General features: G+C 51.9%; 1 protein-coding gene across 5 annotated transcripts in view; it reads left to right on the plus strand.

Moving 5' to 3' along the window:
- Atxn7 (ataxin 7) overlaps window positions 1–14,256 on the plus strand; it is a 104,540-nt gene that overhangs the window by 71,822 nt on the left and 18,462 nt on the right. For 2 of the 5 annotated variants that reach the window (XM_048801216.1, XM_048801217.1), the window contains 6 exons: window positions 2,053–2,306; window positions 3,657–3,855; window positions 4,114–4,235; window positions 8,251–9,250; window positions 9,947–10,013; window positions 11,480–13,974. In XM_048801216.1, coding sequence (XP_048657173.1) covers window positions 2,053–2,306; window positions 3,657–3,855; window positions 4,114–4,235; window positions 8,251–9,250; window positions 9,947–10,013; window positions 11,480–11,589 — 1,752 coding nt within the window. In that variant the 3' untranslated portion in view covers window positions 11,590–13,974. Of the gene's footprint in view, window positions 1–2,052; window positions 2,307–3,656; window positions 3,856–4,113; window positions 4,236–8,250; window positions 9,251–9,946; window positions 10,014–11,479; window positions 13,975–14,256 lie in introns of those variants that run through there. The other 3 variants (XM_015494500.2, XM_048801218.1, XR_007346895.1) reach the window with 2 other exon arrangements.

Genomic DNA, 14,256 nt, shown 5'->3' on the forward strand with positions numbered 1-14,256 from the left:
GAGGGACGCGCAGGCTTGGACTCTGTGCAGCCCGAGAAACGGGCCGGGAGCTAAACTGGAGGGGAGGAAGAGGCAGGTGACTCCACAGAGCAGAAAGCAGGGCTTTAGCGTGTGCCCAGTCTTCCCTGGTGCTGTCAGCCCCTTGCAGAGTTCTGGATGTCGGGGTGCAGCAGCGTCCTCGGGTCTGTATTTGGAGTGTCCTTCAGAGCCCAGTGGACATCCTGTCTGCTCATCAGCCTGAGCGGGGACAATACCATCTCCCTGCTTTCTTCACTCAGCTTTCCTTGGCCAAGCAGCACAGCACACTTAGGAGGAGTGTGTATATGTGTGTCTGAAAAGATAGGCAGCTGGGCCAGGGACAGCATGTCATTCATCCCTTCAGTATGTAGTAGAGGGTTTTTTGGGGGTCTTTTTTTTTTTTTTTTTTTTTTTTTACTGGGCATTGAATCCAGGGTGCCTTACCACAGAGCCAAATCCGTAAGTTGTTTAGGACCTCACTAAGTTGTTAGGGGTGGCTTTGAACTTGTGATCCTCCAGCCTCAGCCTCCCGGGCTGCTGGGATTAGGGGCACGGGCCACTGTGCTCAACAAGGATCTTTGTTTTTATGTACTTTTTGACTGGAGCATTTATTTAACATCAGTTGCAGTTCTAGGTGCTGATGTAGCACTGAACACAAACAAAGTTCCTTTTCCTCATTCAGGTTACTTTCATGTGGGTATGTTACATACTAAAGGACCTTAAAGTTTTCAAAAGAAGCTTAGCACATTTATCTGTGCCTGGTTGGGTTTTGGGTGGACATACTTCACAGTGGCCAGTATGACAGTAGGTTGGGTTATCATGTTTCAGATGAATGTTTGAGGTAAATCCCCCAAGTTCATAACAACATGTCTATAAGCCCACAGAGCAGTGTGGTGTAGAGCACGTACGGTAGGGAAGCATGGGAAGTGTGCCTTGTCATATTTCAAACATGAGAGGAGGAAATGTGGATGAAGTCACATATGTTCATGGATCACGTGACTAGGGCCTGTCGTCAATGGAAGCTGACCCACTCCTGGGGTTCATCGTCTCCTGCGTTTTTACAGACTGAGACCCCAGCAGTTCATGAATTATGACCTAGAAGTCGTTCCACAGTGATCAGACTTAACTAAGAGTTGCCAACTGTGGTGACCTTGCACTTTGTACATACTAGTTTGTCTTCTGCTGGGAATAGGACTAGACTCCGTTACCTTGGTTTTTATAGAATGTTGGTTATCATCAAAATGCATTTGGCGCACAGACGCTTTCTTACAGGTGTTTCAATCAGAGGTTGACGTTGGTTGCCTTCTGAAAGCCAGCAGCTGTCCCTTGGCCTTCCTCCCCTCCGGGTGCCCCTTTCTCAGTTCTGAACCTTGACTCTTGTCTGCAGACTCGGGAGTGGAACTGGCTGCTGGGTGTCTCTTCCTGTTGCAGCTCTTTCTTGGCCTTGTGTTCACCCTCTCAGGTCTTCCATAGCTATGGTGGTCCCTTGTCTCCAGAATGTGTCAGCCCACTCTGTCTTCGCAGGGCATTTTCACTGGAAGACAGAGAAGCAATTGTTTCATTTTTACTCTCTGCAATTACTACAAGAACACTTGTTAATGTGTGTTTATGGAATCATTGTTTCTTTCCTTTGTTAGCATTTGGAGTTTTAAATGGTTGAAAGAGGGACTCTTTAATGGAGTTGATAAGAGCCTCAATAAACAATTGCTCTCATGGTAACAAAACATGAGCACCTGTCACCTGTTTCTACTATTGGCCACTAGTTACATAGCCAGGTGACCCAACTAACATGACTCCTTCATTCTGATAGAAATAACATTCCCAGATTCTCCTCCAGTTAGTCTAGACTGGGTGCTTTTAGTCCAGCGGAGAAAAGATTATGCTTTTGGAATTATTTTTTATCTCATCAAATGCTGAGCTGTCTTTAACTGTGCTGATGGTATAGATTGCTTTTTAAAGAGAGTGGCGTTTGAGGGTATGTGACAGATCAAAGTCATGTAGAGATTCCTCAGTTCTGTGTTTTTTGTTCTTCAGACACATTCCTTAACCCAGCGGAGGGCTGTTCAGGGTAGAAGAAAACGATTTGATGTGTTATTAGCTGAGCACAAAAACAAAACCAGGGAAAAGGAATCGATGCGCCATCCGGACTCTCAGCCACCACCGCAGCCTCTCAGGGACCCGCATCCCGCCCCTCCTAGGTCGTCGCAGGAGCCGCACCAAAACTCTCCTTCTGAATCAAAGCCTTCCATAGCTAGCAAACCTAAACCTCACACCCCCAGTCTTCCAAGGTAAGCCAAGCCCTCCAACCTGGGCCCCGCCTTCAGGACAGGCTTGTGGGCACCGGGCAAGGCTACAGTCGGAATCCAGGGGACACACCAGCAGGCTCGCCATAGGGAGGCACTTTATAGTTGATGCTTACTGTGAGAAGAAGCTTGTCCAGGCCCTCAGTAAGTTTCAGCCAGGGCTTCCCTGGTCGCAGATACAAGCAGCACCACAGAGCTCGAATTATCTGCTCTGTACGTCTTCAAAATCCGGTGTCTCTTAACCCCATTGAGCAGGGCTGACATTGGCCCTTGCCTGCCACAGGTTACTGGTTGGCATATTTCACATGGCCTTGACAGTGGCTTCCTGTTTATTTTTCCCTTCTTGCCAGAGTACACTGTGGGAGTTCTTGCTGGGGACAGGCATTAGGCCCGAGTCTTCACAACATCCACTCACCAACACGACTTTTCATGCAATCCTTTGGGATATTGTCCTGAGTGGAGATGAGACATTTCAGCAGCATAATAAGCAGTGGGCCAAGGTGCTTGAGAATCTGTCACACGCACACCTGAGGTGGTGTTGGTGGAGGGTGTGCGTGCTTGCATATGTAACCAAGTTGAAGTTGAAGGACCCTTGGGCCCAGGTTCCAGGCGGAAGGGAGAGGCGTGCAGGAGGGGGTTGGTGCCAGTGGTTGGGCTGAGGGCAACAGGGCTTCCGCTTAGGGAGGTGCCAGCTCTGGGGTGCTGCAGCTTGCGTTCTGCCCTGCAGTTGTCGCATAATGATGGAGTCCCTCCCTCTCCAGGACCTGTGTGCTGGGCCCCTCCAGCGTCAGCCCTGGGGTAACACCCTGGAGGAGCCGTCGGGGTGCTCCTGGCGTGTGCCAGGGTCCCGCCCCAGACTCCCTAGAAACTCCTTCCCTTGGCCATCTTCAGTGGAAGGCTTTTCATTAGGAAGAAAAGCACACTAATTCCAGAACCACTGGGCCACTGTTGCTGTGGGCAGAGAGGCCGCACCAGGCTCCAGAGTACCCACATAGAGTGGGAAAGCCCCTGTACTGGTGTCACTTCCCATTCCTCCCAGGTTAGCGTAGAGCCCTGGCCAGCGCTTTATAATTTATTGCCTTAGTAACCCAAATCCATTTGAAATTGAAGAGGAACGGGAGTAATTAATTCTCTTAAACTCCACACACGGTCCTCCTCTGGGGAGGACAGAGGGGACTGAGTTCCCAGGTGGTGGCAGGCGAGGGGAGAGGTGTTCCGCTCCCTGGCTGCCTTGCCAGCAAGCCTCCCCAGGAGTGGGGAGCCCAGCCCCCAGGCGGTCTGGGCACGCTGTCTCCCGGGTGTGTGACCTGACCCGCTGCACTTCCTGCTCCCCAGGCCTCCAGGCTGCCCTGCTCAGCAAGGTGGGAGCGCCCCCGTTGACCCTCCTCCAGTCCATGAGTCTCCACACCCTCCCCTGCCTGCCACTGAGCCAGCCTCTCGGTTATCCAGTGAGGAGGGTGAAGGCGATGACAAAGAAGAGTGTGTTGAAAAACTGGACTGTCATTATTCAGGTCGTCATCCTCAGCCAGCGTCTGTAAGTTCCGCGTCCACCCCACTTTGACCCTCCTCCGCAGCAGGGACAGGGCACTGTGTGGCGTGCCCGAGGTGTGGGACGTGGTCCAGGTGTGAGCAGCTGGGCCAGGTGCCCCACGGGAGCCAGCACTGTCGGGAGCATCTTCTGCGCTCCCTCCCTAGCAGGACACTCGGGCAGGCACTGTCACCTCGTGCTCCATGGCCTCTGGTGTCCGGGGCAGCTGTGCCTGAGGGGCAAGCCCGCTGTGTTCTCTTTCAGTTTTGCACATTCGGGAGCCGGCAGATCGGGAGAGGGTATTACGTGTTCGACTCCAGGTGGAACCGGCTCCGCTGCGCCCTCAACTTCATGGTGGAGAAGCATCTGAACTCGCAGCTGTGGAGGTGAGTAGGCGGGGGCAGCTCACCTGCGTATCTCCCACTTCCCAGACGGCCCCTGCGGCTGGTAGTCTAAATGAAGCTGTGCCTGGCCACCCTGAGGAGGCACCTGGTCACCCAGCCACTCACTCGTTCAGTGACCACATTGTCCTGGTTGCCCGGTTCAAGGTGGGAGGATGGACACCCTTGCCGAGCTCATGGTTGGTCTGGAGTCAGGGGAGGCCAACACCAGTCAGCAGATGAGTGGGCAGCTGGTCCTCAGGGGGCTGGACAAGGTGAGAGTCAGCCGAGAGCTCGCTGCATGCCCTCAATCTGTTGGGTATATTTATTTTCCACTGTTCTTTGGCAAGTGACTGCAATGGACCCCTAATTTTTTTAGCAAATAACACTGAAATACAAGGTCACACAGAAGATTGGTGATAGGGTAAGGATTTGGACCTAGAGGCACTTGGTTTCCAAATAAAAATGGGGGAAAACAACCTGGGGGATTCAGGGAAAGTGTCTCTGAAAAGGTGACCTTGACCTGATTGAATGGATCAGAGGGCAGCCACAGGGGGATAGGATTCTAGGGATTCTAGGATTCAGGAGGCAGGAGCCAGGAGTGTGAAGACTGAGCGACAGTAGGCATGAGTGTCATGCGAGACCAGGCCTGAGAGACCAGCGGGGGGCCAGTAGACGGTGGGGCTGACTGTGCAATGGGAAACTCCGAAGGCCTCAGGTAGAAGAGCTGTGTGTTGTGATTTGCACTTGAAGACTTTGTGTTGTGTTGTATTTGCACGTGTTTCCCAAACGGGAATTTAAGTGAATGAATGGTTCATCCAGCCTTTCCTGAAGTAAAATTGTTCTCATTCCTGCAGGACTTCTCAGAGCCTTTAATGAGCACTGGGCTTTAAAACTCAAAGCAGGAGCGGTCATGAGCCACATGGAGTCTCCTGAACTCTCTGGACTTGGGAACTAGCATTTGGTGGAGTCTACTTTGATGAATATATAAAGCTTTGCTAAAGGGGTTGTTCAGAGTCCCAGATCTGTCATTTGGGCGTCATCAGCTAGTGCTTTGCTGAGTGGGCTCTGCCAGTGCGTCCATTTCCCTCCTGTCGGGTTTCCTAGTGGGTCTGAAGAGCTGGTCAGAGGCCTTAGCACATCAGTGACAGTTGGGAGGAGGACGCGTTGCTCGCTTAGAACAACAGGTCAGGAGCGGCGCTGCTCTGCTCTCCCACTGCGCACTTCTTGCTTCCTTCTGAAGAGAAATCCCCCCTGCCAGTGGTGGAGTAGAGGTTTGTTGGGGTTCAGTGCACCCCAGGACCCCTAAGGGCCCAGCTTGTCGTTTCTTCAGACTGCCCTGAGGGCTCGAGGCTGGGCACGGCGGTTGAGCTGCTCCTGCCTTTGAGCTTCCCCAGTCTGTGCTCTGAACTCTGAAAAAGCTGGAGGGGTGGTGAGGTGGACTCACTGCCTCCTTGGGCTGTTGCTGCTGGAGGGCTGTTGTCACTTGCTCTCAGGAGGAAGACGGAGTCCTTTCTACTGACATGACCACTGGTTTTGAAAGTCAGTACACAGTGACACACGTGGCTCAGGGATGAACTGATGCATGGGCTTGGAGCAGGTGGGAACTTGGGGCAGGTCCAGCCCCCTGGGCCTGGTTCCAGGCACTCTGTGAGATTGGATGGGGGAGTGGTCCTTGTCCCAGCCTGCTGGCCTAGCACAGTTCCCTCCAGGAAGAGCGCTGTTTGAGCAGCTCTTCTTGGCCTCTTACTGCTAATCACCGGGGTACAGTAGGGGTGAGAGGAGGTGGGCTGAGTGTGATCTAAGCCCCTGCACTTTGTGGGGCCTCCGAACAGGGGTGGAAGTGGCCAGTGCCTCTCCTGAGCACAGTCATGGCCCAGGTGGCTACTGGGAGCTCCTGTGCCCTCTCTCCATGTGGGACCACTACTCCACATCCCTAAGAGGGGCTAGGGAGCTAGTGAAGGATTGGTGTTTGGGTTTTTTTTTATATTTTCATTTTTTAGTTGTTGATAGACCTTTATTTTATTTATTCATATGTGGTGCTGAGATTCGAAAAGTGCGCTACCGCTGAGCCCCAGCCCAGCCCTTGTGTTTGGTGTTTAACCGTGTGAATTGGGAATGCACTTGCATAGCTTTAAAGCAAAAATTGAATATAAGGAGGCATACAATGAAAAGGCTGTCCCCTCGTCCCCTGCCCTTCTATATACCACCCAGCCCACAGACCTTTTTTTAGTTTCTTATATACCTTTATAGAGCTGGTTTGTGCAGACAGAAATCAAGACTACTACGTATTCCTGCTTTGCTTCTGCTTATCTGAAAGGTCACATCACTGCATAAGAACCTCTTCAGAGGACCTGGTGGCGGTTGTTTGGAGTGAGCCTCCACATCCCCAGCCCTGCGGAAGCCTTTTTCCTTTTTCCAGTATTTGATTCAGGACAACCTAGTCCTGAGGCCCCAGCTTCGTGATCCCCCTGGTGGCCACAAGAACTCACTGCACTCAGCAGATCACAGTGTGTGGGCTTCATTTAGAGCAGAGCTTACCCCTGAGTCACCTGGGGTCCTCTGGGTACAGATTCTGCTCAGGTCCTAGGCCAGGGCCCAGGAACTCGCCGTTCCCAGCACCTCCCTCTCGTAGTGCCAGTCCCTGTCCTGTGGAAGAGCCAGGACTCTCTAGACGGTAGAGTCTGCCCACTGCCCTGAGGTGGTATGGGGGTGGCTGAAGCATCACAGGTGGCTCTCATGCAGCCCAAATCAAGAAGCTCTGACGTGAGGCCACAGCCGCACTCTGGAGTGGGGTTTAAAGCAGGTGCAAGCACTTGCCCTCGTCAATCCCTGTTTGGGAGAACGTGGTTCTTTGTTGTTGTTGTTGTTGTTTTAATATTTATTTTTTAGTTGTACACAACACCTTTAGTTTGTTTATTTATTTTTATGTGGAGGTGAGGATCGAACCTAGGGCCTCGCACGTGCTAGGCGAGTGCTCTACTGCTGAGCCACAACCCCAGCCCAAGAACATGGTTCTTAAAAGGCACCGGGGAGGCGCTCGGGCCAGCTCCCTGTCTTGGAAATAGAGCGGGGTGGGACTGGGCGAGCGGGAGCCGGTGGAGGTGGCGCTTGCCCTCTAGTCAGGCCCTTCTTTTCTGCTTCCTCGGTTTTTGTGGTTGGGTTTTTAAGAGATGGTTCTTGCTGCATTGCCCAGGCTGGCCCACCGTCCTGGCCTCTAGGGATGGTCCCCTCGACGGGCGGGTAACGAGGACCCCAGCTGCATGGCACTGCAACAGGCTTCATTTTGCCACAGGGGCTGCTGAAATTCTGGTGCAATTACATTTAAAAATTGAGCTAAAATAAAAGTGGGGCCTCCCTACCCTGACTGTCTGCTCAGCTCCTACCCAGATGTCACCAACATTACCACACTGTGGCTGAGCCCCCTGAGATCTGGAGGCTGTATCCCGTGGGCAGTGTTTGGCCAATAGTTACAACCTAGTCGCTGCTGTTAACTGGTGATGTCCTTCCCCCCTCATCTTTCTAGAATTCCCCCTGTGTTTATGCCTTCTGTATTCCAGGTGCTAGGGCTATCATGGCGAGTCAGCTGTGGGTGGCCCCCTCTGCAAAGGAGTTAGCAACTTGCAGTCTCAGAATGTCTAAGGACAGGTCGGTGCAGGCAAGTCAGCCTGGAGCTCCTGAGAGAGTGGTGCTGAGCCAACCCAAGGGGGCAAGAGTGGGGCACAGAGGGCAGGCACGCAGGGTCAGGCCATGATGTCCTCGAAACACGGAGATCTGTGGCTGGGGACGGGAGTTGGCGGTGAAGCTGGGGCGGCAGCACAGGGTGAGGCACGCATCTCATGTGATTCTAAGAGCCCCAGGAGGGCATCAGAGAATTGGAAGAAGGAAGTGGCAGGCTGGCTGGCTGACTGGTGTGCGGGTGATCGATCCCTCTGCTTGCGGTGGGTTGTCAGGGTCTTTGAGCCTCCATGAGTGGCTGCGGTGAGGTGAGTGTCACACTCTTGCCCTCTCCTTTTTTCAGGAAAATCCCACCAGTGCCCAGTACCACATCACCCGTCTCTGCACGTGTCCCTCACCGGACAAACTCTGTGCCGACGTCACAGTGTGGGATCGGCTACCTTGCCGCAGCCACCGTCTCTGCGTCCCCAGCACTGCTCTCATCCACCTGCATCTCCCCACATAGCAAAGCGGTACCAGCTCATGGAACCACACTAAATGCACAGCCTGCCACTTCCGGGGCGATGGATCCTGTGTGCAGTATGCAATCCAGACAAGTGTCCTCTTCATCCTCGTCCCCTTCCACACCCTCTGGCCTCTCTTCGGTCCCCTCCTCCCCCATGTCCAGGAAACCTCAGAAGTTGAAATCCAGCAAGTCTTTAAGACCCAAGGAGTCTGCTGGTAACAGCACTGACTGTCACAGTGCCAGCAGCGGTGCCAGCAGCGGTACCAGCGGCGGCTCAGGAAAGAAACGCAAAAACAGCTCCCCACTGCTGGTTCACTCTTCTGCCTCCTCCTCCTCCTCCTCCTCCTCTTCTTCTCATTCCATGGAGTCTTTTAGGAAAAACTGTGTGGCTCACTCCGGGCCTCCCTACACGTCGGCAGTGACATCTTCCCACAGCATCGGCCTCAACTGTGTGACAAACAAAGCGCACTCGGCCAGCCTCCGGCACGAGCAGTCAGGGAGGGGTCCCCCCAGCGGGAGCCCCGCAGAGTCCATCAAAAGGATGAGCGTGATGGTCAACAGCGGCGACGCCACACTCTCCCTGGGCCCCTTCATCCACCAGGCCAGCGAGCTCCCCGTGCATGCCCACGGGGGCTTCCCGCTGGCGCACACTCCGCTGGACAGGCTCATAGGAAAGAAAAGGAAGTGCTCGCCCAGCCCCAGCGCCGTCAGCAGCAGCGGCAGCAGTGGCAAGGCCACCAAGGTCGCCAGACTGCCCACCATGAACAGCGTGCACATGAAGCACACGGGCACCCTCCCCGGGGCCCAAGGACTGACCAACAGCTCTCTCCTGCACCAGGTAGGATGCGCACTGCGGGCCTGGCCCCCAGCTCTCCCTGGGCTCTGCTCCAAAGTCCCCCCAGGGGGCAGGGGTTGCCTGTAGACAAGTCCAGCTTCATGGTGTCATTTTAGAAAGGCAGGAATCGCTGGCCTCAGAGGCCACAGCAGGCTCCTCTGTAGAACTCCTGCTGCCTGCGGGGGATGCTTCTGAAGGAGGGAGCCACGGGGATGTGCTGCAGAGGGGGCTGAGGAGGGCCTGGAGCCGGGACCCCAAGATCAGGACGGGGAGGGGGCAGGGGCATTTCCTGGAGGGTGTTACTCTGAGGATCGCCTGCATTGGAAGTCACACTGACCTAGAGAGGGATGCTTCAAGACTGGAGAAGAAAGTGCTGGTAATAGTTTTCACCTGGAACAATTTCAGATACTCTGGTTAAATTCCACCACCAATTTTCTCCTTCCTATTTTAGAGGAAGGCATAAAGCCAGGAGTCAGTGTGGGCATCCCCCATTGCACCTTAACAAAGAGGTGGAGCTGGGTGTCCCTTAGCCGGCCAGGGGTGTCGGGCTCCCAGTGAACCATGTCTCTGTCTCACGCTGTGTCTCGTCTTCTCCCAGTCTCCCATGATGCTGGTTCTCCCGCCCCTCCCCTGCTGTCTCTTCCAGCTGCCTTTGCTCTAACTCCAGCTCATCTCTCATCTTGTTATTTCATCCATCAGGATATCTCCTCACCTTGCTTACGAACAGGAATTTCAGCTGCAGCACCCCAGAGCCCTGACTTAAAATGTGAGGCTCTTCTTTGTTTTTCCTCCTTTCTTCGTCTGCAGAACGTATGACAGGCTAGGACTCTCGTCAGCCAGGCCATGGCGCTCCCTACGGAGCTCCCTGCAGCATGGGGTGGTGGGCAGTGCTGGAGGGTGGGCAGACACCCGGGAACTAAGCAGCTGCTGAAATTGTGGGCTTGGGTCATTTGGCTTTTTGAGTGGGGGTGGAGAGAGCCTCCTGGGCGAGTGAGAATTGCTTTTCCTTCTTATTTGGTGGATCCTCCTCATAGTTTATGGTGAGCATCCCTGCACTGGAAACTCCCTAAAGCTGTCCCTCTGGCTGCAGTGTCCCAGTGGGCCCTGGCCCCAGCAGGAGGGCTTGTAGTGTCAGGTGAGAATTCCTGAGCATACTTGGTCTTCATGTGGATGGGGGCCAGGGCTCGGGCAGGGCAGGGGTGCCCACCTCAATGGAGCGGCTGCTCCCAGACCCTCGTTACCAGTTTCAGAGAAATTGCAAATCTGGACTTGTGTAGAAACTTGGCCATTTTTTAAAGCTATATGATCTTTTAAATCTAGCATAGCCCACTGTCTGTTGGCCAAGCTTATGACCTGCCGGTTTATCACCTCTCTGCTCGCCTGGGGGCACCGTGGCACACACCATCTAACTAGGTTCTGCTTGTGGAATCACTCTCCACTGAAGCCTGTGTTGGAGAAGGCTTGCCCTCCGTGCCCAGAGCACTCTTCTCACACTGCAGGAGTCCTAGGGGGCCTGTGTCTAGAGAGCCGAGGATGAGTGAGCCCAAGAAGGGTCACAGCTCCATTCAGTGATCTGCAGGAGGTATCCTGTAGTGTGCTTGAGAGGCTCAGAGGGACCCGTGACCCCACAGTGCTTTAAAGATTGCCACTCCTAGAAAAGTAGACCCTCAAGTTGCTGTCCCTGGAGGAGCTGACGTCAGGACGGTGCCCAGCTGCCTGAAGTCCTCTGAGAAGGGCTGAGGCGGGCAGTGCTGGGAGCCTCTGGGATGCTCCATGGCTGCTCACGGCTGCTCCCAGGCCTCAGGCAGCCCTGGGAAGGCAGAGGCCCCCTGCCCCTGCCTGAGTATGGCATGCCGCAGATGTGTGCTGGCCCACAGGTGTGCTGGCCTCTGCAGCCTTGTTCTGCTCTCGGGTAACCCGGAATGCCTTCACGGGCACAGAATCAGAAAATAAAACCAAAGGCAAACATGGAACCTTTCTTCAGGCTGGAAGCCCAGGCCTGTGTCTCTTGTAGCCGGTTTCCTGAAAGGAGACCTTGAGAATGGTCAGGCCCAGGGACAGCGAAGGCTCCTGGAAGCTAAGGCCAGGCTCTGTAGCTCGCCACCCCAGCCTCCTGCAGTCAGTGGAACACTAGTGACGCATGGCCTTTGGAATGTTCTAGTGTAGGATAAAGGGGGCACAGAGTCCAAACGCACACTCATCTCTCGTTTCCCCACCCCTCTGTTCTGAAAGCCAAAGGCACGACCCTGACGACTGAAAACAGCACAGGGAGGAACAATCCGGACACTTTTGAAGACAAGTTACACCTCCATGCAGCACTCTGGACTCCGCGATGCCTTTGAGTATCTTCCGGACCTCCTGTGGGCCCAGGGGAGCCCGCCAGGCCCATGTTTGACGAGGACTTCCCTGAAGCTGTGTCTGTAGCAGTGAGTACTCTTAAAGGACACTGGATCGAGTTCAGCCACCGGATTGCTTTTATCAGTGTTAAAGTGGTCTGGACTGCTTGCTACAAATCTGTGAGAAGTTTCTGTTTTGTTTTGTTTTGTTCTAACTTGCAGTATATCATGGAGCCACTCTTGGAGTAGATTGGCTGGGCAAAAGAATGTTTTGGCAAGAGCGTTACTGTAGACTTTCCTCCCTCCTCCCTCTCCCTGCCAGTTCCTCTTCTCCCCCACCCCCCCAGCACCGTCTTCTGTAGGTCACCCTCCAGCAGGTAGGCGCCTCCCCTGGGGCCCGGAGGCCTTCCAGGAGGGAGGGCTGTACCCCAGCAGCCTCTGCAGAAAGAAAGCTGGCTTTAGATTTCCACAGCAGTGTTCCAGGACTAGAGGGCAGATGTTGGCACAAGGCGTCATGACACAGTGACCCAGCCTGTTGCAAGTCATTTAGGATAAGAAGCTGTCCGAGGTTTTGGACTTACAAAATGGTTTCAAGTCATTGATGCCCTGCCAGCCAGCATAACCATATTGGAGGCTTACTTTTCATGGTACAAAAGCAATTCTGTGTGATTTAAAGAAAAGAAAAAGAAAATACAAACTAGTTTTGATAATGGAAAACCAAATTGAGGGTGGGGCTGGGAAAGGTAAAATAAAAATAGGGGGAGAAAAATCATCTTTTTCCAAGATTTCCAAAGAGATGCAGTTTTTTTATCTTTAAGTTTTCATGTTAAACAGTACTTCAGGTTGGGTTGATGGTCCTACCCAGTCTTTTTTTTAAGAATTGCCTTTTTAAAGTGATATCATTAGGATGTACTTCCGAGGGGTTGCCCCCCTTTATCTCTGTGGATACTGTCCTGGGACTAAGTGTAAGTTTCTGCATCCAGTGCTCCTGGCATCGCGTGTGTCCCCTCTCCCTTAGGACCACTAAAGATGTTTACTTGGATGCAAGTGGGGTGGGGTGGGGAGCAGATCCTGAGGTGGGTGGACGTCGACAGTGTGCACTCAGGCCCATGCAGGGTCCCCGTGGGGCACGCCTTCTTCCTCAGGGTGACTGCTGTTGTCTTCCTGAGCTGTGGAGCCCTCTGAGGAGTTTCCTGTAGTATCCACCCCGAAGCTTGATACAGTGGAGCAGCTTGGCTCACGAGGGGAGTGAGCTGGGCCTTTATCTGGCGATGCCACACCACAGTCCTGAACTGAGGACAAGGCCTCCTGCCTCAGAGAACAGAGTGGCCGAACACAGGGTAACGTCTCCTCGGCCCTGATCGTCACCCTGATGGGGCCCAGGCAGAGCCAGTCAGTGCGTCCTTTTTTTCCCTCAAATTCTTGGGTGACCAACTTCAGTTTCAGGGAATTTCAAGTCAACAACAGGTAGAATGAATAAATACTTGGTTACCAGCCTAATAATGTGAATTGCTACAGAATTATTCTTATTATGTAAGAAAACAAAGACTTTATGCAGATACTTTAGCTATAAATTGATGTAAAATATTGATTTTTTTTTTTTTTTTAAGAAAGGGGAGAACAGTTCTTGTTCACTTATTATGCAATCAGTAAATGTTTTTAAAATGATACTATAGGAGAGCTAGTGAGGAGAAACGCACGGGCCAGTTTGGTGTAGTTGGGAGAAATCAGTCTGCTTGTTCCATCCCAGTGTGGGAGGGAGAGAAGGAGAGAGGGCATCAGAAGGTATCTAGTCAGTTCCCTGGTGACAAGTGCAATGGGGTATGGGTAGAATTTATTTTCAGAGCCAAGGGGACTTGATGGTTATAAATTAAGTTGCTTTTAGCAATGGAATTTATAGACAGATCATGTTGTTCCGAAAGATGTGAATAGGATCCACGATAGCAAGTTGATTCAGAATATTGTAGATACTTAGATTAGTGAGTGTTGACAATTTGATTTCTTAGACTGAGATTTGAATTGAATTTCACTATGTCTCCCGGTAACACACACAGCATCGGGATTAGGAAATTAGCCATTTGGGATTCTGCCTGCCACAAACAGACCTATTCTAAACAGTGCTATTAAATTTTAGACTGTTCAAATATTTTATTTTCTCCAACAACTACTTTTTATTATGAAAAACAATTAAGACCATTTAAAACACGGGAGTACAAGTATTTTTTTTAATTAAATTAACTCGCAAAAACCAAATTTGCAGCGGTTGGGATGTTTCTAGACAGACTTTGGTATCAATTTAAAACCAAGATAATTTTTATATTCTTTCCAATAGAATTTCATGACAACTTCTGCAGTTTTCTTAACCTTCAAAAAAAAAAAAAAGTGCTGCAATGATGAACAAAGAATTATACAAAACCTACTTTTGTATCTTTATTTTGGGATTTCTCGTTCTATTATAAATATGGAAGTATCCCTATTTCAGAAGACATATTTTGTTAAAAATGAATTGTACATATTTAAATACGTATTTTTGCACAGGTCTTTTTTTCTGATATCCTGTTTTGGTACAATTGAGATCATCTAGTATTTATTTATTAATTAATAAAGTAAATACCTTTTTATAATTTGAAGTGGTTCACTGCCAAGCCAATAGTTCTAGAACCTGCCTCCTTT

Source organism: Marmota marmota, unplaced genomic scaffold, assembly GCF_001458135.2.
Source record: "Marmota marmota marmota unplaced genomic scaffold, marMar, whole genome shotgun sequence".
NCBI classification, from domain to species: Eukaryota; Metazoa; Chordata; class Mammalia; order Rodentia; family Sciuridae; genus Marmota; species Marmota marmota.